This window comes from Bufo bufo, chromosome 1 (genome assembly GCF_905171765.1).
Source record: "Bufo bufo chromosome 1, aBufBuf1.1, whole genome shotgun sequence".
Classification (NCBI taxonomy): domain Eukaryota; kingdom Metazoa; phylum Chordata; class Amphibia; order Anura; family Bufonidae; genus Bufo; species Bufo bufo.
The window spans coordinates 368,144,657-368,171,456 of NC_053389.1; the positions used below are offsets into that span (position 1 = coordinate 368,144,657).

At 41.7% G+C, this 26,800-nt stretch overlaps 1 protein-coding gene across 1 annotated transcript in view; it reads left to right on the forward strand.

The window, feature by feature from the left end:
* Positions 1–676: 676 nt before the first annotated feature.
* TENM2 (teneurin transmembrane protein 2) overlaps positions 677–26,800 on the forward strand; it is a 3,383,593-nt gene continuing 3,357,469 nt past the window's right edge. The window contains exons 1-2 of the mRNA XM_040404927.1: positions 677–797; positions 9,620–9,623. Coding sequence (XP_040260861.1) covers positions 677–797; positions 9,620–9,623 — 125 coding nt within the window. The remainder of the gene's footprint in view (positions 798–9,619; positions 9,624–26,800) is intronic.

The window sequence follows — 26,800 nt, forward strand, 5'->3', positions numbered from 1 at the left end:
CCTGTCTCCTGGTAGCGCCTCCATGCTCTGGACACTACGCTGACAGACACAGCAAACCTTCTTGCCACAGCTCGCATTGATGTGCCATCCTGGATATGCTGCACTACCTGAGCCACTTGTGTGGGTTGTAGACTCCGTCTCATGCTACCACTAGAGTGAAATCACCGCCAGCATTCAAAAGTGACCAAAACATCAGCCAGGAAGCATAGGAACTGAGAAGTGGTCTGTGGTCACCACCTGCAGAACCACTCCTTTATTAGGGGTGTCTTGCTAATTGCCTATAATTTCCACCTGTTGTCTATCCCATTTGCACAACAGCATGTGAAATTTATTGTCACTCAGTGTTGCTTCCTAAGTGGACAGTTTGATTTCACCGAAGTGTGATTGACTTGAAGTTACATTGTGTTGATTAAGTGTTCCCTTTATTTTTTTGAGCAGTGTGTGTATATGTGTATATATATATATATATATATATATATATATATATATATATATATATATATAAATATATACCGTATATGTTTCTGAGTGCAGTGCACGTTCATTACATTCATTGCTGACCTTTGATCCCTGTTGCTCTTTCCCAGGTCGTCCCATTCCATCTACATCTTCGTCTAGCCTGCTACCATCTGCACAACTGCCCAGCTCCCATAATCCTCCACCTGTAGGCTGCCAGATGCCACTGCTAGACAGCAATACTTCTCATCAGATCATGGACACTAACCCTGATGAGGTGTTTTCTCCTAACTCATACCTGCTCAGAGCATGCTCAGGCTCGCAGCAGCCTTCCACCAGTGGTAAGAAACTCCAAGCACTAAGTGATTTGACATTAGTTGTTCTTTATGTCCTTTTCCAGAGATTTGCTGAGATAATTCTCATCATGCAGTATGTACTTGGTATACATGTGATGTATCTCTGTATTTTTATCCACTGTACGATCATTCATTATGACAAATATTATTTCTTCTTGGGATATATGTTGAAGTTTAGAAAGAATGCCTTCTCAAGCTGTTTGCATTTTACATTGACTGATTAGTTCTGGAATATTCTTAACAAGCAGCATATAACATGCGCTATTCTGTATAATCTAAATATTTGTACAGATACATCACCTAAAACACAATATATGACAAGATAATATATCAGGGAAGAGCACATAGAGATTTGGCCTTTGACCCATTGAAAGGCAAGCTTTACATAGATAAGTGGATAGCCTATACATACCACCCTACAGTTGTAAAAAAAATAAAATAATAAACCTCACCTATAAGCTGACTGGGAAGGGATGCAGTGACCCTTTTTGTCATGATTAGAGGGCAGGGTAATATCAGAAATCTTTCAGTTTATGTTTCATAGTTAAATCCTTTTAATGAAAGGATTGTTGCATAGGAATTAATGATGTCTAAACTTACCGTACCACACAACTCAATAAGAAGAGTCTGTATCAATACCTATTACTTCTTAATGAGACAATTCATTACATTGTCTAAGCTTGTACAAGCTCGACTTTACTTCCAGTTACTATGATCGGACTGTTGGTGAAAGAGCAATTTTATAATGGGAATTCCTATACAGGTCGTTTTACTACCCTAAACTGCAACTGTGCGGTAATATATGTCCAGACAATCTCTTCCAACATGCTGCTTTTTTTTTTAGATAAAATACATTTTGAAAATGCCACATGTTCTATGTTAACGACTATTGTTCAGCGAATTAAAGTATCCTAAGTGGACTTCGATCCGAATTTCAGGGTAAAATTTGATGCGCTGCAAAGCCGAATTTCCACGTACTTCGTGGTAAGGAATCAATTTTCCCTGACATAGTGGTAAAATAAAAAGGATCATACTCACCTCATCCATTTGAGAGCAAAGAGGCTGCTGTGGCCATCTTTCTTGACGATCCCTTGCAAAATCTCGACCAGCATACTGATGTCATCTTTCACCGCGCAAGATTTTGTGCTGGATATTCAAGCAAGATGGCCTCTTTGCGCTCAACTGGATAAGGTAAGTACAATTTTTTTTTAACTGATCAACCTCTGAAAGCCTTAATATTCATCTCAGATGCTGTGATCAACGATGGACTCGGCATCTGAGGGGTTCGATGATGGGGCCGGTGCAATCACCGTTCCCAATCATAGTCCCAAATACTTAAAGGGAGTCTTTCACCTAATCTGAGTGTTTTAGACTTCTCAGATCAAGTTATAGACTCTTTGACCCTCATTACAATGTTACCTCTGTTTTATGTGTCCCTCGTCCAGATATTGAAAAAAACACTTTTTAAACGTATGCAGATGAACTTCTGAAGGTGCCCAGGGGCGGCATTACTGGACGATGTGCCCAGAAAAACGCACCTCTTTCAGCCCCCTGGCCCGCCCTTCTGTCCTATTATTACCTCCTCCTCTGCCTCCAACTGGCGGACGTCACGAGCGGCAAGAGAGGAAATCAGGCTGGGAACTAGCCTGCACCTGCGCACTGCTCTGCTCATTATGGGCAGAGGAACAGCTTTTCATATTGTGCATGCAATGGCCAACTAAAGACAGCCGAGTTGGCATGTTTGGAAAGAATGTCATCTATTACAGCATATAGGCAGTTTAGGATAGAAGAATAGCCTAGCAGGTTTCCTTTGAGGATTAGTGGGAACTTACTGGTAGTGCAAATAGCATTGAACATTCAACTTCTGTTCCAATCAAAATACAGATGTAGCAGTTCTAAACTTGAGTTTCATATCACATGTCATCATGATATCATGGCAAAAAACTATTGAAAGCCATTGAAGAAGTCAATTAAGTTTGTTTACTTTGTTTGCCATTGTTTTCTTAACCACTTAAGGACCACAGGTTTATACCCCCCTAGTGACCAGGCCCTTTTTTCCAAATCGGCACTTCACAACTTTAACGGTTTATTGCTCGGTCATGCAACTTACCACCCAAATGAATTTTACCTCCTTTTCTTCTCACTAATAGAGCTTTCATTTGGTGGTATTTCATTGCTGCTGACATTTTTACTTTTTTTGTTATTAATTGAAATTTAACGATTTTTTGGCAAAAAAATGACATTTTTCACTTTCAGTTGTAAAATTTTGCAAAAAAAACGACATCCATATATAATTTTTTTTTATAAATTTATTGTTCTACATGTCTTTGATTAAAAAAAAATGTTTGGGTAAAAAAAAAATGGTTTGTGTAAAAGTTATAGCGTTTACAAACTATGGTACAAAAAAGTGAATTTCCGCTTTTTGAAGAAGCTCTGACTTTCTGAGCACCTGTCATGTTTCCTGAGGTTCTACAATGGCCAGACAGTACAAACACCCCACAAATGACCCCATTTCGGAAAGTACACACCCTAAGGTATTCGCTGATGGGCATAGTGAGTTCATAGAACTTTTTATTTTTTGTCACAAGTTATCGGAAAATGATGAATTTTTTTTATTTTATTTTTTTCCTTACAAAGTCTCATATTCCACTAACTTGTGACAAAAAATAAAAACTTCCATGAACTCACTATGCCCATCATGAAATACCTTGGGGTGTCTTCTTTCCAAAATGGGGTCACTTGTGGGGTAGTTATACTGCCCTGGCATTTTAGGGGCCCTAATGCGTGCGAAGTAGTTTGAAATCAAAATGTGTAAAAAATGGCCTGTGAAATCCGAAAGGTGCTCTTTGGAATGTGGGCCCCTTTGCCCACCTAGGCTGCAAAATAGTGTCACACATATGGTATCGCCGTACTCAGAAGAAGTTGGGCAATGTGTTTTGGGGTGTCTTTTTACATATACCCATGCTGGGTGAGAGAAATATCTCGGCAAAAGACAACTTTTCCGATTTTTTTATACAAAGTTGGCATTTGACCAAGATATTTATCTCACCCAGCATGGGTATATGTAAAATGACACCCCAAAACACATTCCCCAACTTCTCCGGAGTACGGCGATACCACATGTGTGACACTTTTTTGCAGCCTAGGTGGGCAAAGGGGCCCACATTCCTTTTAGGAGGGCATTTTTAGACATTTGGATCCTAGACTTCTTCGCACGCTTTAGGGCCCCTAAAATGCCAGGGCAGTATAAATACCCCACATGTGACCCCATTTTAGAAAGAAGACACCCAAAGGTATTCAATGAGGGGCATGGCGAGTTCATCGAATTTTTTTTTTTTTGGCACAAGTTAGCGGAAATAGATTTTTTTTGTTTTTTCTCACAAAGTCTCCCTTTCCGCTAACTTGGGACAAAAATTTCAATCTTTCATGAACTCAATATGCCCCTCAGCGAATACCTTGGGGTGTCTTCTTTCCAAAATGGTGTCATTTGTGGGGTGTTTGTACTGCCCTGGCATTTGAGGGTCTCCGCAGTCATTACATGTATGGCCAGCATTAGGAGTTTCTGCTATTCTCCTTATATTGAGCATACGGGTAATGAGATTTTTTTTTTCCGTTCAGCCTCTGGGCTGAAAGAAAAAATGAACGGCACAGATTTCTTCATTCGCATCGATCAATGTGGATGAAAAAATCTCTGCCAAAAAAAAAAGGAGGGGAAAGGCGTCTGCCAGGACATAGGAGCTCCGCCCAACATCCATACCCACTTAGCTCGTATGCCCTGGCAAACCAGATTTCTCCATTCACATCAATCGATGTGGATGAATAAATCATTGCCGGGATTATTATTATTTTTTTATATATATATACAAAGTGTTTGCCAAAGCATATGAACACCGCCACCTCCTCAGCTCATATGCCTCGGCAAACGTATCTTTTACTGCAGAGGAGAAATCTCGTCTTGCAGCGCCGCATACACCGACTTTTGTGTAATCTGACAGCAGCGCAATGCTTCTGTCAGAATGCACATCAGTGCTGCAGCTGCTTGATCGCTTGGTCCACCTAGAAGGTAAAAAAAAAAAAAAAAAAAAAAACAGCAACGCAATAAATTTATTAACATTAACTTTAGAGAACATTAACTTTTATAAACTTTTGAAACAGAACAATAACTTTTTTGCTTACCGGTGTTTTGGCGAAGTACATTATGCACTTTGTCCCAGGTGAAAGGAGAGGTTTGTGGCAGCTCTGTGTGAAAGGGCCCTAAGACCCCTGTGTGCCTGTCCTGTGTACGCAATCCCTATGCTAATAGTGTACCTGAGTGTGGAACTTGCGGAAACACTCCCCTATGCATAGGGCAGGCTGGTCAGGACAGTCAGGACAAAAAAAGGTGGTGTCACGCCTTATTCCACCCCTGCTACAGACACAACATCTTTTTCTTGGGGAACGTTGAGTTGGGGTACCAGGATAGACAGACGGGAAGTGTCTGCCATGTAGCCGGCTCACTACATCAGGGCCTTGGGGCATGGACCCTCCTGGATACAGGATTTCCGAAATGATCTCTTCCTGGAATTTTAGGAAGGATCCTGTTCTCCCAGCCTTACTGTAGAGAACAAAACTATTATACATCGCCAATTGAATTAAATAAACAGACACCTTCTTATACCAGCGTCTGGTGCGTCGGGAAACTAAATAGGGAGCCAACATCTGGTCATTGAAGTCCACCCCTCCCATGTGAAGGTTATAGTCGTGGACAGAGAGGGGTTTCACAATGACTCCAGTTGCCCGTTCAATTTGGACAGTCGTGTCTGCGTGAATGGTGGACAGAAGGTAAACGTCCCTCTTGTCCCTCCACTTCACCGCGAGCAGTTCTTGGTCACACAAGGCAGCCCTCTCCCCCCGTGCAAGTCGGGTACTAACGAGCCGTTGGGGGAAGCCCCGGCGACTAGGTCGCGCGGTGCCACAGCATTGAATTCCGACTAGATGTAAGTGCCGAAAGAGGGCCACGCTTGAGTAAAAATTGTCCACGTATAAGTGGTACCCCTTGTGGAGTAAGGGTGACACCAAGTCCCAGACAATCTTGCCACTGCTCCCCAGGTAGTCAGGACATCCGACCGGCTCCAGTTTTGAGTCTTTTCCCTCATAGACCCTAAAACGATATGTATAGCCTGTGGCCCTTTCACAGAGCTTATACAGTTTGACCCCATACCGGGCGCGCTTGCTGGGGATGTACTGTTTTATGCCAAGGCGCCCGGTAAAATGTACTAGGGACTCGTCTATGCAGATGTTTTGATTAGGGGTATACGCATCTGCAAATCTGGATGACAAATGGTCTATGAGGGGCCGAATTTTGTGGAGCCGGTCATAAGCAGGGTGGCCTCTTGGATGACAGGTGCTATTGTCCGTAAAATGCATAAAGCACATGATGACCTCAAAACGTGCCCTAGACATTGCAGCAGAGAACATGGGCATGTAATGTATTGGGTCTTTAGACCAATATGACCGCAATACATTTTTTTTAGTTAGACCCATGCTGAGCATAAGGCCCAAAAAAATTTTAAACTCTGAAACTGTGACTGGTTTCCACCGGTAAGGCTGGGCATAGTAGCTTTCCGGATTGGCGGTAATAAACTGTGTGGCGTAGCGGTTGGTTTCTGCCACAACTAAGTCATAGAGATCCGCGGTGAAGAACAGCTCAAAAAACTGAAGGGCCGATCCTAAATGAGCCGTCTCCACGCGAACTCCAGACTGGGCGGTGAAAGGGGGCAATACGGGTGCGGCGGAAGCAGGGGATTGCCAATTAGGATTTGCCAGCACCTCTGGGAGACTAGGGGTTCTACGGGCCTGTGAACGCGGTGGCTGCGACAGGGGAGTTATTGCACGTGCCACCGTACCAGCTGGAACTGCCCTTCTGGTGCTCGCCACTTCACCAGGGAATACGGCAGTGCTGGTAAAAGGTCCAGGATGTGCTGCGCTGCTGGTGTATGCCGCACCATAAACAAGATCAGCACTAGCACCACTCTGCTGCAAATGAGGATCATCATGCAGGGTAGGCAGAACTCTTACATGGGATCGGGTACGTCTGGCCGTAGTAGGGACCTCTACCATGTCATCCTCACTAGCGGTTAGAGTGCCACTGCTGTCTACAGGTTCATATTCTGAACCACTGGATTCAGCGGATAAGGCGTCCCCATCGCTTTCATCCATCAGGGCCAGAATCCTGTAGGCCTCTTCAGCGGAATACCCCTTGTTTGACATTTTGGGTTCACTAAATTTAGGGGGTATTCCTCTGAGACTACCCGGGGAAAAAGAGCAAACCTACCTAGTAAAAAGGAGTGCTTGCGAAGTAAAGCTGCGATCGCTAATAAAGATCCAAAAAGCTCAAAAGTGATCTTTATAGCGGCACAGCGATTTTACCGTGTTTATGCAGTGATCAGAAAAAAAAATATTCTGTCACTGCGGTGGAGCGGACTGAACGCAAGTGTGTGCAAAAGATCAGGCCTGATCGGGCGAACACTGCGTTTTGTAGAGCCTAAGGTGACCCTAATGTACTTATATAGATCTGATTGCGATCAGTATTGATCACTTACAGATACTATATAGTACTAGTGCTGATTAGCGACAGCGATGACGCTAATCAGCGACTAAAAAGTGACTGCGGTGCGGTGGGCTGGGTGCTAAACTACCTAACAAGTGGCTAACTAACTGGCAGGGATGAGGGACCCTTACAGGGGGGGGTGATCAGTGACAGGGGGGTGGACAAGGGGGTGATCAGGGTGATCAGGGAGTCTAATATGGGTGATCAGGTGCTAAATAAGGGGTTAATAAATGACAGGGTAATGTGTAAATGTGTAGTGTGGTGTTTGGTGCTACTTACAGAGCTGCCTGTGTCCTCTGGTGGTCGATCCAAGCGAAAGGGACCACCAGAGGACCAGGCAGCAGTTATATCAGACGCTATTTTCAAAATAGCGTCTGACATAACCATTTCATTCGTCGATTCAAAAATCTACAGCCTGCCAGCCAATGATCGCGGCCAGCAGGCTGTAGAAGAACTTGTGCAGTACGCGATCCTGTGAACGCGCGCTCCTGTGTGCGCGCGTTCACAGGAAATCTCGGCTCACGCGAGATGACGCCAATCGGCGTTAGTGTGACCTGGGAGTGCCGCAGAGATGATGCCTTTCGGCGTTAGTGTGACGGTAAGTGGTTAATGTGTTAAGAATCATGATGATAATCGCTATATTTGTAATCCTACTATTTTCTCCTTGTTATGTGGAGCTTGTATATGCCCTATATCAATTACGTACCCAATCATTGTTCTGCAAGATCTTCATAAGGGAACATACACAGTCAGTGTCTGCTATTTGACTTGCAAGTTAGAGTTTTGGGCTTTCAGTAGTTGCCACACACAGTATATAAAATAGAACTCCCTTGAGGCCTTATTGGCTTGACAGCAACTCATGTGGCCACATTTTGTCTTCTTTCTCCAAATTTTTCTGATATATAGCCACCAGGTCTTTTCTTGGCCAACTGGGCTGATGATAGTTTGGCCTATTGATCAGGAGGTGCCATGGAGTCTGCTTATGTTTCTGTAAGAGTATCTTATTGATGCCTATCATCAGCCCAGTTTTTCTTTTCTTTTTTCAGTTATTGTCTCCTTAATATTTGTTCAGTATGCACTTTTCTGTTTATGCACTGTTTATTTCAAGATCTTCCAAGATCTAGTAGGCATGTTCTACATGGACTACTGCTTATAGTTTAAGCAAGTTTGGTGATTGTGCTTTTGAGAATCTGCTTTCTGCAAGTGCAAGAATGTAAAAAATGTGTTAAGGTTTTTTTTTTATATCATTTTATTCATTTTGGGCTAAAAATAGTTTTTTCAATAGGTATTTATTAAATATTTTCAACAGATTTTGTTCCACAGAGTTAGGTTTCAGTATAACCCTTTTCTCTGAACTCCTGACAACTTGTAAACACTCATTTAAACAATATTGTTATCAGTTTGATGCAAATTTAGCTGCAAATTTGTGCTTATGTACTGTCAGGAATTCAGAAATAACAGCTATATATCCAGCTGTCAGAGCAGTATCATTGTGGGCTCAGAGTGAAAGTAAAAACAAGGTACTCCACAGACTGAAACGTAACCTTGTAGAAGAAAAACTGCAGAAAATGTTTAATAAAGGTTAATTGAAAAATTATTTTAGACCAAAATTAATAAAATGCAATCATACCCCCCCCACCACCCTTGGATGTTCACACCATTCAAGTATGGCAAATCATGAGAATTGTGATTTTAATTGTATGTCATTTCTCATCTTACTCAACAACCAATATGATGTATGGCAAAATGAATAGTAAATATACATGATGGAAGGCATTATGTGGAATTGAAGGAATTATGTTTGACAACATCTTGCGTACCCCTATTGTAAAATGGTTAGTTTGTTGTTCTCGTCAAAATCACATAAAAGCTATTTTAAGTAATAACTTTCACACTTGACAGAGCTGAAACACAAACCTGGCTCATAATATTAATGTTTATATCATAATCAAGCTGTATGGGGTATAATGTTTTGTGTCTGTGAGATGATTAGCACATAGCATTATAGCAAAAGAAGTAGACATCTGAAGTTATCAAGAATTTCTAGAATGGTACAATAACACCAGGCTCCTATTGTTGTGGTTTGTTTAGAATTTGGCACTTTTAAAATAAATTAGTTAAAATTAACCTGTCAGCTTGAGCCAATCTAGTTTTGTGGGAAAAGATTCAGTATAACTTGCATTAATTTACATAACTCTCTGCACTTTCTATGCTGAAGACTTGTGGGTGGGACTATCAGTGATTGACAAACTTGTGACAGAGGTCATTGTCATTCACTGATTAGGACCACCCACAAGATTGCACCAAAGAAAGAATTAAATTGATTTAAATGAATGAAATAGTTATACAAGTTACACAGATATTTACCCCCACAAAGCTATACATAAATCTGCTAAGCTCCTCCTACTCTATAGATAGAAGTTTTAAAGGGGTTGAGGTACTTCAGCAAATAACATTTATTATGTAGAGAAAGTTATTACAATGCATTTATTACTAATGAATTGTGATTGTTCATATTGCTTCCTTTGCCGGCTTGATTCATTTTTCCATCACATTATACACGCTTGTTTCCGTGGTTATGACCACCGTGCACATTGGTACTTGCACACTATTGAAAAATGTCCCAACATATGTGCCCTCCCACGGACCCAACCACCAGAAAGGCATGCAGTTTTTCACTTGTGTAAGCATGGCCACAACTGCTGGATTGCAGAGTGGTCATACCCATGGAAATGAGCAGTGTATAATGTAATGGAAAAATGAATAAAATCAGCAAAGAAGGCAATATGGATACAAACAATACGGTTATTAAGTGCCTTGTAATAGCTTTCTCTAAAACAGCGGTCCCCAACCGCCGGGCCGCGGCATGAGACTGGGCCCTGGAAGATTGTTTGCCGGGCCGCAGCAATTAGGGTGGCCAGACGCTCCACCCCGCACAACTCTCTCTCTGATTGGAGGCTAAATATAAATTCAGAACGTCTATTGGTCTCTGCAGCTGTCAATCACATCCGAGCGCCCTCACCTCTTCAATGCGCAGCAGCCTAAAGGACTCGCAGTACGCATGCGCCGCTCTGAGTTCCTCCCACCTGCTAAGTACATTCTTCAGGCCAGCGTTAGCAACTGTTACCAAGACGCCGCTCACTCCCGCATCACGTGATGAGGACGGCCCGCCCCTTATATTACCTGTCATATGGTCAGTCGCGTGGTCCGGTCATCTGCTATGAGAGCCATTGTATCCATGGAAATGAAGACGTCGAGGGCGCGCGTGTCGCCCGTAGTAACCAGTCATGTGAGCTGCGGCAAGTCTCTGTGGGGAGCATAGTGTGGAGGTCTCTGTGGGGAGCATAGTGTGGAGGTCTCTGTGGGAAGCATAGTGTGGAGGTCTCTGTGGGGAGTAAGGTGTGGAGGTCTCTGTGGGGAGTATAGTGCGCAGGTCTCTGTGGAGGGTATAGTGGGGAGGTCTCTGAGGTTAATAACTACTGTGAAGTAGGGACTGCTAAAAGGGGGAAATAAATACTGCGAAGACTGCTGAAGGGGTTAATAACTACTGTGAATGGGAGATGCACCTTGTGTTTTGTTATGACCGTGAATCAGTCAGCGCCGACCAGCACTCCCTAAGCCCCGCCCAAGAACCCCACCCAGTCCCTGGGAAAATTGTCTTGCATGAAACTGGTCCTTGGCGCAAAAGAGGTTGGGGACCCCTGCTCTAAAAGATAAGTGCCATCTACTGAAGTGAGACAACCCCTTTAAGTCTTCAGAGTATGGGCAGATGCCAGAGTTGCATGACATATTCCTGTTCTTGTTCAATACTTTGCTTTTTTACTTGTAATATTTTTATGTAAGTGAACTATTCTGATGAAATGATTCTATTATTTATACTGTTGTAGTCATTGTACAACAGTATTAATTCTCTGACTGCTGTGTCCTCTTTTTTTTATCATCTTTGACACAAAGTCAATGGAAAGAACCCGTTTTATGAGGTGATACACTTGTTGAGTCTCTCCAAGATTTATTACTTGGTGTAAAGGCACGGAAGATGCTTTGTTAATCGTCTCATGTAAATACTTTTAGTTAGGGATAAGCTTATACACCTGTGGATATGTTAGAAGTATCTGGCAGTATTGATTGGTTTTAGGTATTTGCAATGCAATAGCGTATTGCTGGATCTGAGAGTTGTTTAGTGTACTACCATTTTCATTTTGTGTTAATGATGTTTTCCCCAATGTATAATTGAGGGGTGGGCTGGTTACACAAATAAGCAGCACAGAAGAGCAGAAAGCAGGCATAGTTCATGTGGGGGGTATGGTGGCACAGATAACAACTGTCTTTATATAGCCAGTAGTAGGCTATTGCAGACATCAACAGTAACTGAATGACCATGTATAGCTCGGGTGCCCAGATGTCCAGATTTAGGCATGCCACAGGGAGCAGGGGAGATGTAGTACAGGGGGTAGGGGTGGCATAGATTATGAGCCTTCATTTATTAGTGGGATTCTTCTCTGTAGTGTTATGCACCCATTAGCCTCAAACAGAATTTTTAACTTATGTGATTTGTTTGTTTTTTGCTAGCGGAAAGGAGGCTCAGCAGGGAAGGAGCCAAGACAGGCAGTGGGAAGGGCAATATGCGAGTATCATGAAGGGTTAGGTCCAATTATTGCTATGTATGCCCTTGTCTACAACAGCCATTAATATGTATTTCAGAGATTATTGCATGCATGTCAGTAAATTATTTAGAATATTAGAAGTCATCATAGTTATGTAAGGCTACTTTCACACTTGCGTTTGGAGCGGATCCGTCTGGTGTCTGCACAGACGGATCCGATCCTATAATGCAAATGCTTGCATCCGTTCAGAACTGATCCGTCTGCATAACTGGTTTTTACAGATCTGATTTTTCACTTCGTGAAAACTCAGATCCGACAGTATATTCTAACACAGAGGCGTTCCCATGGGGATGGGGACGCTTCAAGTTAGAATATACTAAAAGAACTGTGTACATGACTGCCCCCTGCTGCCTGGCAGCACCCAATCTCTTACAGGGGGCTGTGATCCGCACAATTATTGTGCAAATCATAGCCCCCTGTAAGAGATCAGGTGCTGCCAGGCAGGAGGGGGCAGACCCCCTCCCTCCCCTGTATTAAATGTGACCAGTGCGGCCCCCCTCCCTCTATATTTATTGGTGGCCAGTGCGGGCCCCCCCCTCCCTCCCTCCCTCCCCAGCATTAAATGTGACCAGTGCGGCCCCCCTCCCTTCCTCACCAGTATTAATTGTTACCAGTGCGGCCCCCTCCCTCTATATTCATTGGTGGCCAGTGCGGATTCCCAGTATTAAATATGACCAGTGCGGCCTCCCCTCCCTCTATATTCATTGGTGGCCAGTGCGGATTCCTAGTATTAAATGTGACCAGTGCGGCCTCCCCTCTTCGCCCCCCCCTAATTAAAATGACCCCCCCCCCCCATCATTGGTGGCAGCGGAGAGTTCCCATCGGAGTTCCAGTTTAATCGCTGGGGCTCCAGTTTAATCGCTATTGCAGTCTTGGCTGCCATGGTTACGTAGCAATAAATAGAAGCATTATACTTACCTGCGAGCTGCGATGTCTGTGACCGGCCGGGAGCTCCTCCTACTGGTAAGTGAAAGGTCTGTGCGGCGCATTGCTTATAGCACAGACCTTTCACTTACCAGTAGGAGGAGCGCCCGGCCGGTCACAGACATCGCAGCTCGCAGGTAAGTATAATGCTTCTATTTATTGCTAAGTAACCATGGCAGCCAAGACTGCAATAGCGTCTTGGCTGCCATGGTAACCGATCGGAGCCCCAGCGATTAAACTGGGACTCTGATCGGAACTCTCCGCTGCCACCAATGATGGGGGGGTGATTTTAATTAGGGGGGGGGGAGAGGGGAGGCCGCACTGGTCACATTTAATACTGGGAATCCGCAGGGGCCACCAATGAATATAGAGGGAGGGGGGCCGCACTGGTCACAATTAATACTGGGGAGGGAGGAGGGGCCGCACTGGCCACCAATGAATATAGAGGGAGGGGGGCCGCACTGCTCACAATTAATACTGGGGAGGGAGGGAGGGGGGCCGCACTGGCCACCAATAAATATAGAGGGAGGGGGGCCGCACTGGTCACATTTAATATTGGGGATGGAGGGGGGGCTGCACTGGTCACATTTAATACTGGGGAGGGAGGGGGGCCGCACTAGCCACCAATGAGTTAAATACAGGGGGGGGAGGGGGGGTCTGCCCCCTGCTGCCTGGCAGCACCTGCCAGGCAGCAGGGGGCAATCATGTACACAGTTCTCAGTATATTCTAACTTGAAGCGTCCCCATCACCATGGGAACGCCTCTGTGTTAGAATATACTGTCGGATTTGAGTTTCACGATCTAACTCAAATCCGATGGTATAGTCTAACATAGAGGCGTTCCCATGGTGATGGGGACGCTTCAAGTTAAAATATACCATCGGATTGGAGAAAACTCCGATCTGATGGTATATTAATAGGGGACTCCTGACTTTACATTGAAAGTCAATGGGGGACGGATCCGTTAGAAATTGCACCATATTGTGTCAACGTCAAACGGATCCGTCCCCATTGACTTGCATTGTAAGTCTGGACGGATCCGTTTGGCTCTGCACGGCCAGGCGGACACAAAAACGCTGCAAGCTGCATTCGGGTGTCCGCCTGCTGAGCGGAACGGAGGCCAAATGGTGCCAAACTGATGCATTCTGAGCGGATCCGCATCCACTCAGAATGCATTGGGGCTGTACGGATCCGTTCGGGGCCGCTTGTGAGAGCCTTCAAACGGAGCTCACAAGCGGAACCCCGAACGCAAGTGTGAAAGTAGCCTAACCTGTATAAAAGTATTTGATTAGTGGCAGGTGTTATTAAATGAGCCCTCATAGTGCGTAGAGTCATATTTGTTGTTTTACCGTCATTTTATTGGCAGAAGACAGATAATTAGACTCTGCAGTCTTAACATTTGCAAACAAACTAAGTAGAAATAATAACAAACTGTTCTTTTCAGCTTTATGAGATGGAATTTCAAGACTGTACAAGTTGTCAGCAATTAGGATGTTCCATCCTGCTGCATTGCCCTCACATGCAAGGACATGTCTTATGAACCTGGATATATGTGACATGTTTCTCTGGAAAAATCACTACCGATATTGTCTTGTGTCAAAAGTGAGGAGTGATTGACAATACTATTGTCACATTAAGAGAGACACATACTTGAGATGACAACATTACCATAATTGCATAGGCAGACACCTTACCTTGAGCTTCTGATGTTTTACAATGCATGTTTCATTGAGCACAATGAGTTGTGCAACATGATATTTTTCTGTCATTGTAAGCAGAATAACAAGTCACACTCACTTCTATCTACCTACGATACCTATCTATCTATAATCTGTCTGTCCATTTGTCCATCATTTTATTGTACCTACATGTATAACTATACATATTCTAAATGTACAGTTCTAGTCTCTTATGGTTCTACGGATCCAAAATAAAAACACTAGAACTGCTGAGGGTCTGGGTGTTATGTCAGGAATATGGATAGTTAAACTAGTACGAGACACTTGTCTAAATGAGGACTTAGTTCAGTGAAGATTAGTTAATAATAATAAGCTTTGCACAATTTTTTTATTTTCAAGGAATGGATATATCTAAAACTAGCCGAATTACCTATCTTCACACTTGTCTAATTAGTCTGTGTGGCAAAATTTTATCCACAGTGGCCCCCATAACAGTCACATGCAAAGGATTCCCTTAACAGTGACATCCACAGTGTCCCTATAATAGTGCCATGCACAGTGCTCCCATAACAGTGGCATCTACAGTTTTACAATTCTCCCCATTAAAGGGTTTCTATCACTTCATATCACATATTTAGGTGTCAGACACTAGCGATCCGCTAGTGTCTGCTCTAACAAACCATCCTAATATGATAGGTTTTGGGGCAGCCATTTTGCTAAAATAACAACTTATATCTATATGCTAATGAGCCTCTAGGTGCTATGGGGGCGTCATTAGCACCTAGAGGCTCCGTCTACCTTCCTAAACTGTCGCCGCCCAGCGCTTCCCTCCAGCCCGCCCATCTCCTGCTGAATGCGATCCTCTCCGTGCGCGTCTCTGTTCTGCGCATGCGCAGTGAGACATCTCCACTGCGCCTGTTCCTCGGAGCACTATGATGTCATCGGCGCAGGCGCAGTGGAGATGTCTGAGCAGGGAAGCGGTCAGACATTCACTGCGCATGCGCAGAACAGAGACGCGCACGGAGAGGATCGCATTCAGCAGGATATGGGCGGGCTGGAGGGGCGCTGGGCGGCGACAGTTTAGGAAGGTAGACAGAGCCTCTAGGTGCTAATGACGCCCCAATAGCACCTAGAGGCTCATTAGCATATAGATATAAGTTGTTATTTTAGCAAAACGACTGCCCCAAAACCTATCATATTAGGATGGTTCGGTAGAGCAGACACTAGCGGATCGCTAGTGTCTGACACCTAAATATGTGATATGAAGTGATAGAAACCCTTTAAAGGGACATCCACAGAGCCTCATGGCATTGATATTTGACATCAATGGTGACCCCACAACAGTGACATACACAGGGCCCCATAAGAGTGACATGCGCAACACCCCCATACCAGTGATGTTCATAGTGCCCCATAACAGCAGTCCTCCCCCTTAACAGTGATCTCTATAGTGACCCACCCCCATTAACAGTGACCTCCACAGTGGCCCACTCTCTTAACAATGACCTCCACAGCAGCCCACCTCCTTAACAGTGACCTCCACAGTGCCCTACCCCCTTAACAGTGACCTCCACAGCAGCCCACCCCCTTAGAAGTGACCTCTACATCCTCTGCCCCCTTAACAGTGACCTATAACAGTGAAGAAAAATGGATGAGTTGTTATGGAAACCTGGTGTAAAACTGTGTGTATGTCAAGACTGAAGGACCTGTGAACTTCTATTGGGTAATATGGGTCATGTGACCATGTTTATGTCTGGATATGAGTGAAGGACCTGTGAGCTTCTATTGACTAATACGGCTCATGTGATGGTGCCATATTAGCATTTTTTTTATATCTAAAGAATGGTACATCCTAGAGAGCTGAGACCATTTGGCCATGCATAAAGAACAGACATACACACATTTTATTAACAGACAACAGAAATATATACCATATGTATTTTGCAGTCCACAAAGCATCCACACAAAAAATGGATAACATCCATGTAAAATCCGCGTTACATCTCTGTTTTTTTTGTGGATCCATTGTAACAATGCCGGTCATTGTCTACAAAACAGACAAGAATTGGACATGTTAAATTTTTGTTGCAGAAAAGACTTGCGGACATACGGAGTCATTTCTGTTTTTTTACGGCCCCATTGAAATAAATGGTTCAGCATAAGGGGCGCAAAAATAAATGGAATGGACACGGACAAAAATTAGGTTCTCCTGCATGAGCTCTAATTGTCCTATCCTTGTCCGCAAAACGTACAAGAGTAGGACATGTTTTACTCTTTTGCAGAGCCGCAGAATGGATGTAAAGTTGCAGACAGCAGTCTGCATCTTTTTTGGCTCTATTGAAGTGCATAGATCTGTATCTGACCTGCAAAAAATGCGGATCGGATGCAGACAAAAACCACGGTTCTGTGCATAAGCTCTTAGTAGGTGAAGCAGGGCTCATAGACTCGCTGAAATGAATCAAGCCCAAGAGTCTCTTTTAAACATCATCAAAGTTCTCAGCTTAAGATAACTGTGATTATAGTACTCTTAAAATGACATACTATGATTGGGATAATTGGTTTATCCATTGAAAAGGCAGTATCTATCATAACTGGTAGAACTAAGTGGTAAATGAATGCAACCTTCCTATTGTGGAAGACTGACACTATAATTGCTGAAATTAGTTTTTACCAGTGTTGAAAAGCACTCTCTCTACCTTTGATCTTCCTTTAATGGAATGCCTAATGAAGAATCAGGCTGGAGTAAGCATAATGTAATTAAAATACAATGGAAATTCATGGTTCTCCTTTGTTATTAAACAATTTTTCTGTTACAAGTCTGTCGTATGAAAATCAATCTATCTTTAATTGACTACCAGTTGTTTTGGTGTTGTACATATTATATAAGATCACTTACTTGAATAGTAAACACAACGTGTAATGCAATGCAAAACTATCCTGTATTTGAAGCAGAAGCAAAATCAAGTTTATGCCTAGAATTAAGAGTCTTGATTTGGTTTTCTCTTATTTTAAACACGGAAAAGACCCAAGGGGGGAATTTATCATGAGGGGAACATTTGAAGTCAGTTTTGTGTGAGTCTGCATTGGCAAACTTTATGCCATATTTTGTCTCATGTTGATAAATTTGTTTCATCTTTAAAACTAACAATTCTGACTAGAAAAGCTACTCCACATTCCTGCTAGAGTGAGATTGCAACTTTTTTGGTAAATTCAAAAAAAAGTCTCAACAATAAATCTGGAGTGAAAGTCATTAACATAGCCAACCCCACCTACTTTTCTACCCACATTTCAGAACTAGAGTGAGTGGTGTAAAAATGCAAAAAGTCTCAACATTTTTGTGCAAATGAGAGTAAAAAGTTGCAAAAGCCCTATTTTGTGACTTTTTAAAGCCAGAATTCTGGAGTGAAGGCATAAATGATAAATCAGGGCCTAAATGTTGAAGATTAGATCATAATATTTTCATATACCTAGATTTTAATATATTGATTGCCATTATCTGTTATCATTCGTAGTGTTGAGCGAATCAAAGTAAAAAAAAAATTTACTTTGATCCAAATTTCAAGAAAAATTTGATTTACCATGAATCCGAATTTTCTTGGGCTTTGTGGTAACAACTCAAATTTTTCCTAAAATATCGGCTACATGTGAAAGCAAGAAGCCCTGGAATGTGATCTGTGTAATGCCGTGCAGCTAGCCGATCAGCAGATAGCCATCCCCTGTGATGTTCACAGCCCTATAAAAGCCTCATCCAGAGCGGTCGTTGCCATTTCACTGTAAACTGAGCACAGGGAGAGACATGGCAAGCGCTAGACAGCTTTCAATTGTAGAATATTAGATAGGGACAGTACAGGGACAGTGTAGGGAGATTATAGGGAGAGTTTTTAGCCACTGTAGGGAGCGCCTCTGCCGAATCTTGCTAAAAATTCCTAATGTGTCTCTTTCATTTCAGAGTTTAATCTGACTTCTGATTATCACTGAGTTGCCTCACAAAGTACACATGGTTGGAAATCTTGGACCTAGTTACTGGAAGTGAAATCCTCATAAACACAATGATCCATCGCTTTATTTTTATTATGTGAATAATGTTAAACATTGATAAGAATAGAGTCGATATAACTAAATAAAAAATGGTTTTGTAGTCTCTAAGTACATTGTCAGTTGACTTGATATATTGAATTCATAAAATATATTTTATACAGAACTTGGGGAATGTTTGCAATAAGCAACATAATAAAAACTTGGAAAAATTTAATTGCATCATTAATTTCTTTCCTCTTGCTGGAAAATACAAAGTACTGCAAATCTTTATTATTCTTTTTTTTGTAGCAATTTATTGTGGTTTAACTACATACTTTTTTATATAAAATAAAATAGCATATTTTAAGTCCATGATGGTCATACTAATAAGAGCATAATAAAATTATTGGTAGAATAACTATAATTTTGCTGAATTGACAATATCAACAAACTCCAGGAGTTTAAACCCAGCATTTATTTAAAATATATTTCACCCATTGGGTAATGGGATCAAATTTTAGGTGTTATAGTAATTCTGATCTTTTTAGTCTCTATGTGTTGAAGTTAACATTAATTTGCCTATGGAATAAATGTAGTAGAAAATTATTCCAAAATTACTTGTATACTGTAGGTTAACATTATGTGTCATCATCTGCTCATTACAGATAGACTACTTGTACCCTCATCAAGAGGCAGAACTGAAGTTAAAGGGGTTGTCTGGGTTCAGAGCTGAATCTTAATATAAAACCTTCTTCACTCATTCAGCATGAATGACTGGAGTATCTGGGTCATTTTATTCTCCAATGCTCCCCCTTGCCCTGTGCTGCATCATGCAGGACAAGGGCTTTTTCTTTACCTACGGGGATGTACAGGGTCTCAGCATGAGTATGCTAGGTGGAGGCTTCTGCCTAGCAGTGAGCACAGTGCTGTCACAGCTACTAATTGGCCATCTTTAGCGCTGCCCTAGCCTGTAAAACAGGCAAGGAAAGGGGGAGCATCGGAAAAAGGAGTTATGTCCTGGTTCAGCTGGATAACCTGGATAACCCCTTTTAAGCATCAGAACCTCTTAAAAAGGTGGCTCAGCTACAAATATAAAATAATAGTGTGAAAACAAATTCCATGCTCATAATTTTTAATACCCATTCTATTAAAATACTACTACTGAGAGCAGATAAAAATATACTGGGAAATTAAGAAACATGTTGCATGTTTACTATAAGGAGCTCAGTTTAAAGTTTTGATTGAAAACCAATAAAAACTTAAATACATCTGTAACTGAAAGCAATGCCTTATTGTAAATGCTGATTCATTAGACAACTTACCATGTACTTGGCACGATACTCAGGGCAAGAATCTGGAACACTGTCATCCCCATACAGATTCATTGTTTGTTGGCGGCACATTCCTTTTTAACATAGGGTGATGTGTTGCTGAGAAACAATAATATTAGGTGCAGCATAAATGACAGATCACCTGACAAATAAGCATATTTCTCATTTGTAGGGCAATCGGCAGACCGATTTATTGAGAGCAGGCATTTGTAGTAACACTCATTCCTGATAATTGGCCCATGTAAAAGAGCTTTAGTCAGATTTTACAGTATAACAGTTTGATATATATATATATATATATATATATATATATATATATATATATTTATTATATAAAGCTAAATGTATGTGTGTATGTATGTATGTCCACTAAAGGAATCTGCACCCCTGCATTTACAATCACGAAATTTGGCATACAGGTGCATCAGGTGTCCGGGAAGGTTTTAGACCGGGTCACAGCTCTCTAGGATGTACTGTTCCTGAGATATTCCCAAAAAATGCATTAACCAATAGAAGCTTGGTCACATAACCCTTATCAGCTAATAGAAGCTCGCAGGCCGTTAGCCTCCACATACACAGTTTCACTCCAGGTTTCCATAACAACCCAGCCATTTTTCTTTACTGCTGTAGGTCAGCTTTAAAGGAAATCTGTCATCAGGATAATCGCTATTGAAGTAAAGCCATGGCCTAATAGCACTTAGTACCTTATTTCAAGACCTGCCTTTGTTCCAGCAATATATGTTTTTATCCTCTGAAAATACTGTTTATTTGGTATGCAAATGAGCCAGTAAGATGCCCAGAGGGATGTCACTCTTGCAGCAAGGAGCCCAGACACGCCCCCTGCCACAATGTGTCCACCCTCAAGAGATGAACTTAAAACCCCACCCCAGGTCCCGCTAAAACATGCCTCTAATCTGGTTAGGCCACGCCCCTCCCAATCCTCAGCCGACGGGGATTGAAAAAAATAAAGGTAAAAATCAACTTCTGTCAGCTGCAGGGGTGGGAGAGAGGGTGACTTTCTCCGTGCAGCTCACACTTAGACAGCACAGTGCTGCTGTCTTAGAGTTAGCTGTTTTAAAGGACACACCCCTGATCGGGTTAGGCCACGCCCCCTCCCACTCCTCAGCCAACAGAGATTGAAAAAATGAAGTTAAAAATCAACTTCTAGGTCCTGCCAAGCCACGCCCTGATCTGGTAAGGCCACGCCCCCTCATACTCCTCAGCCAACAGGGATTGAAAAAAATGAAGTTAAAAATCAACTTTTGTCAGCTGCAGGGGTTGGAGAGATGGAGACTTTCTTCCTGCACCTCACACTCAGACAGCATAGTGCTGCTGTCTGAGAGTGAGCTGTTCCAAAGGGTATCCTTGTGTCCGTCCAGGCCCTGTGCCAGACAGAGGACAAGGAGTCTGAAAGCCAGACTGTCCGGCCTAAAACTAGACCTCTGGCCACCCTAGGGGCAGGCTGCTGTGGAGGCCATAGTTAAGTGGACGGTCCGCTATGGAGGTAAGTGTTAAGGGGCAGATTGCTATAAAGGCCTCTGTTAAGGGGGCAGGCCCCTGTGGAGGTCACTGTCAAGGGGGTGGTATGCTGTGAAAGTCACTGTTAAAGGGGAAGGCTGCTATAAAGGTTAAAGTTAAGGGGATATGCTGCTCTGGAGGTCCAATTTTAAGGGACAGGGCATTGTGGGGGGTCAGTGTTAAGGGATGGGGGGCTCCGGAGGTCATTGTTAAGGGGGTGGGGTGCTGTAGATGCACTGCTATAGTGGATAGTGTTCGGCTAGTATATATAAATATATATATACATTCAGACAACCTAGTTGAAGCATCTCTACAATCCCTACTGCCCCATAATAGAAAACAAAGTTCTTCCCCACTTATAATGATGAAAAATAATTTCCTCTACATGTAATGGATTCTCCCTTTTGTTGGTTACTTGTCTAGGTTGGAAAATGTCATGAACCAATAGCATTAAGGAATGTTTGCAAAAATATTAGTTATATATTTTTTTTTACTTGTACTATGTCACATTTTCCTTGTCCATGTTACTGTGGAGTCCTAGCCATTATATATGATCATATAATTTATTTCCTCATTCAAAATACCTGACTATTCTGTCCTTCTTATGTGTGAGTGGGACATAGGTTGACAGGCAGCTAAACTCCCTCCTAGCAACTCATTGACTCTGGGGTAACATCCAGTTAGACAACATCCAGTTAGACAAGAATAGAATGAAATTGAGAATGAAAATGTGCATGATATTGTACATCAGCATGTGCTATAATGCATTATAGTATGAAGCTAATCAAGCATAAACATGTGCACAAATGTGATGAGCGGCATAGGCAATATTCGTTTTCATAATATTTTGCTAATTTTTGGCCTGATATTCGGCATAAATTCTCAAATTCTAGAATTCATGATCTCCAGTCATTATTTTCTTGATTGTGAAAATCTGCAATGTAATATGCGCGTATTTTGCGTGCAATTATAGGCGTGGCTCGCTTTTGCTACATTTTTCAAGCTGCTAGAAGTTTCCTGAGATTGGAGGAATGTAATCCCTATCACAGCACAGTAATTACTATAACACTACCTAACACCCTGCACTGGAAACTATCAGCTACACTATATCATTATCTAACCTACACTGACTCCCACTAACTATCTGTATTATATATATGAGCTAACTAACTATCTAATGTAATTTAATAAGGATCTAGATGATCACAAAGCACAAAGCACAGCAATGACACTGCGCTCTCTCTCTCGCTCTCTCTCTCTCTCTCTCTCTCAGAACTGCAAAAAACAACAGAACATGGCTGCTTGGGAGTTTGCTATATAGTAAGGGGTAGGCAAATTTCCAATTGGTTGCTAGCAATGCTGCTAAGCTCATACAAAGATATACAAGCAAGAAGCTGGATGGTACTGATGAAAAAAAATGGAATATTCACAATTACGAAGATATAGCACTATATTCTAGATCTTCGCAAATTCTAGAAGTGCCGATATTCGCGATAAAAAAAAAGGATGATCATGGATGCTACTTTGTCCTTAAGTTGATCTTGGAAAAAAAGGCTACTATGAGCTGAGTTGATGATTTTATCAGGGTCATAGGTAATGAAATGCAGTGGATCACATAGGACATACAGATAATTAAATTCTGGCTCGCTAGAAACTGTTTTTTACAAACAGCCACTTGATGGAGCTAAAACACCATGAATCACATAATATAATCTACTGAAGGCATGTCACTGACCTTATATCTATCTATACTGATGTTTATTTGTCACATCTTTGCTCAAGTCTCCAGTTTTTCATATATATATATTTTAAATCCCTATGTCATACTTCAGGGTTGCTCAACCAGCAGCCTTCCAGCAATTGCAAAACTAAAACTCCCAGCATGTCATAATAGATGTAGACTGTCCAGGCATGCTGGGAATCATAGTTTTGAAACAGCTGGAGGGCCACAGATATGGTATGAGAACAGAACAAAATGCATTTTGGAGCATTCCGTTCTGTTCAGTTACATTTTGTTCCCCTTGACAATGAAAGGGGACAAAACAGAAGTGTTTATTTCCGGTATTGAGACCCTATGATGGATCTCAATACCGGAAAATATTAATACTAGTGTGAAAGTAGCCTTAATATAAATACACTGTAATACAGAACGATCTGAAGATGACACATTCAAGTCCCATAGTGGAACTAAAATAATAATAAATAAAGTTTGTTTAAAATATAAAAGTTAAAAGCATGAGCCCTTATACAACTCTTTTAACAGAATAATAAAAACTATATGATTCTTGGACTGTGGTGACATGAAAACAAATCCTTTTTTAAGAAAAGTGTTTTTGCTGTGCATAGGTAGTAAAACTTAAAAAATAAATATTTAAATTTGTCAAAAAACTATACATATTTGGGATCACCATAAAGCGTAGTGACCTGGAGAATGAAGAGTAACAAGTCAATTAAACCGCATAGTTAACACCAATTAAAAAAAAAAACGTAAAACTATGGCGGAATGACTTTTTTTTTTTTATTCCACCCCATTTGGAATTTTTTTTCCTGCTTCCAACTGTACATTGTATGCAATATTAATTGGTGGCATTAGACTGTGAAATTTGTAACACAGAAAACAATCCCTCCTATGTGAACGTTAAAATAAAAATGTTATGGCTTTGGGAAGGCAGGGACCGAAAAATGAAAATGCAAAAATGAAAAATCGCTCTGTCAGTGTAGGGTTAAAGGAGTTTTCTGCATACTTGCCCCCTGCTGCTGGGTCTTTGCTCTGTCACTGTCAGGGAGTGAAGGAGCCGGAGCAGGTGAGTATGCTTGCCTTTTGCCAAAACCCCCAAAAAAGGTGGCCAACCACTTTAAGGACAACAATAGGCTGTTCCTGAAGGGGCTAAACCATTTTATTCCTAATCAAGTAAGGGACACAGTTAAAAACCAGACTGAGCTGTGCTATCTTCATACTGAAAATATGTCAGGAAAGTAATTAATAAGTTATTGGTGATTCGCTATATAAATGCTGTTATATAGAGGATACTGTATTAACCCATAGAATATCAGTACTAGACTGCAGGACATGATTTTTTTAGTCCCAGCACTGTACAGGTTGCTGCTGGAGCTGCGCCCGCCCAATCAGCAACACGGGCCCAACTGTTACTGACACCATGTTAACGCCTTGTATACCATGGTCAGTGCTGACTACGGCATACACAGGGCTTGTGGATGGTACAAGCTTTCTCTAAATCTCCATTAGGTCCTTGTGCTGTGGTGATGGGGACCAGATGGCTGAGAAGGCAGCCGAGTGCCTTGCAGAGGCATTAGGGCTTGCCTTCTATGGAAGCTTAGTAGATCCATACCCCAGACTGGGTCTCCAAGGCAACTGTCAGTATACTACACTAAGGCTTTTTTTCACATGGGCGTCGCGTGTGAGGGCCGGACAAGATGCGGGTGCGTTGCAGGAAAATTTACGATTTTTCCACGCGAGTGCAAAGCGTTTTGCACGCACGTGAAAAAAATCGGCATGTTTGGTACCCAGACCCGAACTCGGACTTCTTCACAGAAGTTCGGGTTTGGTGTTGTGTAGATTTTATTATTTTCCCTTATAACATGGTTATAAAGGAAAATAATAGCATTATTAATACAGAATGCTTAGTAAAATGTCCATTGAGAGGTTAAAAATAAACAAATTTAACTCACCCCATCCACTTGATCGTGTAGTGGATATCCTTTTCTTTCTACTTTCTTCAGGACCTGGCTAAAGGACCTTTGATGACATCACTGCGCTCCATCCGTGATGGACCATGTGGCGTCATCAAAGGTCCTTTTATCCCCTCAATGGACATTTTACTAAGCATTCTGTATTAAGAATCCTATTATTTTCCCTTATAACCATGTTATAAGGGAAAATAATAAAGATCGGGTCCCCATCCCGATCGTCTCTTAGCAACCATGCGTGAAAATCGCACCGCATCCGCACTTGCTTGCAGATGCTTGCGATTTTCTGTTCTATGGGGTCTGCGTTGCATGAAAAACGCACAATATAGAGCTTGCTGCAATTTTCACGCAACGCACAAGTGATGCGTGAAAATCACGCTCATTTACACAGCCTTATTGAAGTTAATGGTTCCGGATTCAGTGCGGGTGCACTGCGTTCAACTCACGCATTGCACCTGCTCGGAATTCTCGCCTGTGTAAAAGGGGCCTAATAGTTAAATGCAGTACATGTAAAGTTGAAGTCCCATAGTTAGACAAAAATAAAAAGTTTCAAAAGTTTAAAAAACTGTATTTCCTAATAAAAAATAAAAGTATCAACTAGTAAAAAAAGTATCAAGTAAGCAGATGTTTTTGTTCACTTTGCATCACAAAAGGAGTAATACCAAACGATCATAAAGTCATGTTTACCCCAACTGCTCTAAAAAAACATATCAGCTAAGTGAACCCTATGCCACAACAGCCATTTTTTGGTCACCTTGCACCAAAAAGTGTAATATTGAACAATCAAAAAATCATATGTATGCAAAAATAGTACTAGTAAAAACATCTACTCTACCTGCAAAAAAATGAGCCCCTACACAAGAAGGTAAGCAGAAAAATAAAAAATAAATGACTTTCAGAAAATAAAGACACAGAAACATGATTTATTTTCTGAAATGCGTTATTATGTAAAACTGAGACAAATACAATTATAACACATATTTGGAATTGCTTTGTCCGTAACGAACTGCTCTAAAAAAACATATCAGCTAAGTGAACCCTATGCCACAACAGCCATTTTTGCTTACCTTGAGTGACAAAAAGCATAATATTGAGCAATTGAAAATTATATGTACCCCAAAATAGTACCAATAAAACTGTCACATTATCCTGTAGTTTTGAAAACATAAATTTATCCCAGCGACATCTACCCTCCAAAATCCATATTTTGCTCCTTCCCTTCTGACCCCGCAGAAACTACAAAATCAGGGTAATAAATATTGAGTTTTGTTTGGCTGTTAACCCTTGACGTGTTATAGGAAAAATAGATTAAAATGGAAAATCTGGAAAAAAAAGTGAAAATTTTAAATTTCACATCTATTTTCCATTAACCCCTTCAAGATCAAGCCAGTTTTCACCATAAGGACCAAGCCACATTTTACAAATCTGACATGTTTCACTTTATGTGGTAATATGGTAATAACTCTGGAACACTTTTACTTATATGAGCGATTCTGAGATTGTTTTCTCATGACATATTGTACTTCATGTTACTGGTAAATTTGAGTCAATATGTTTTA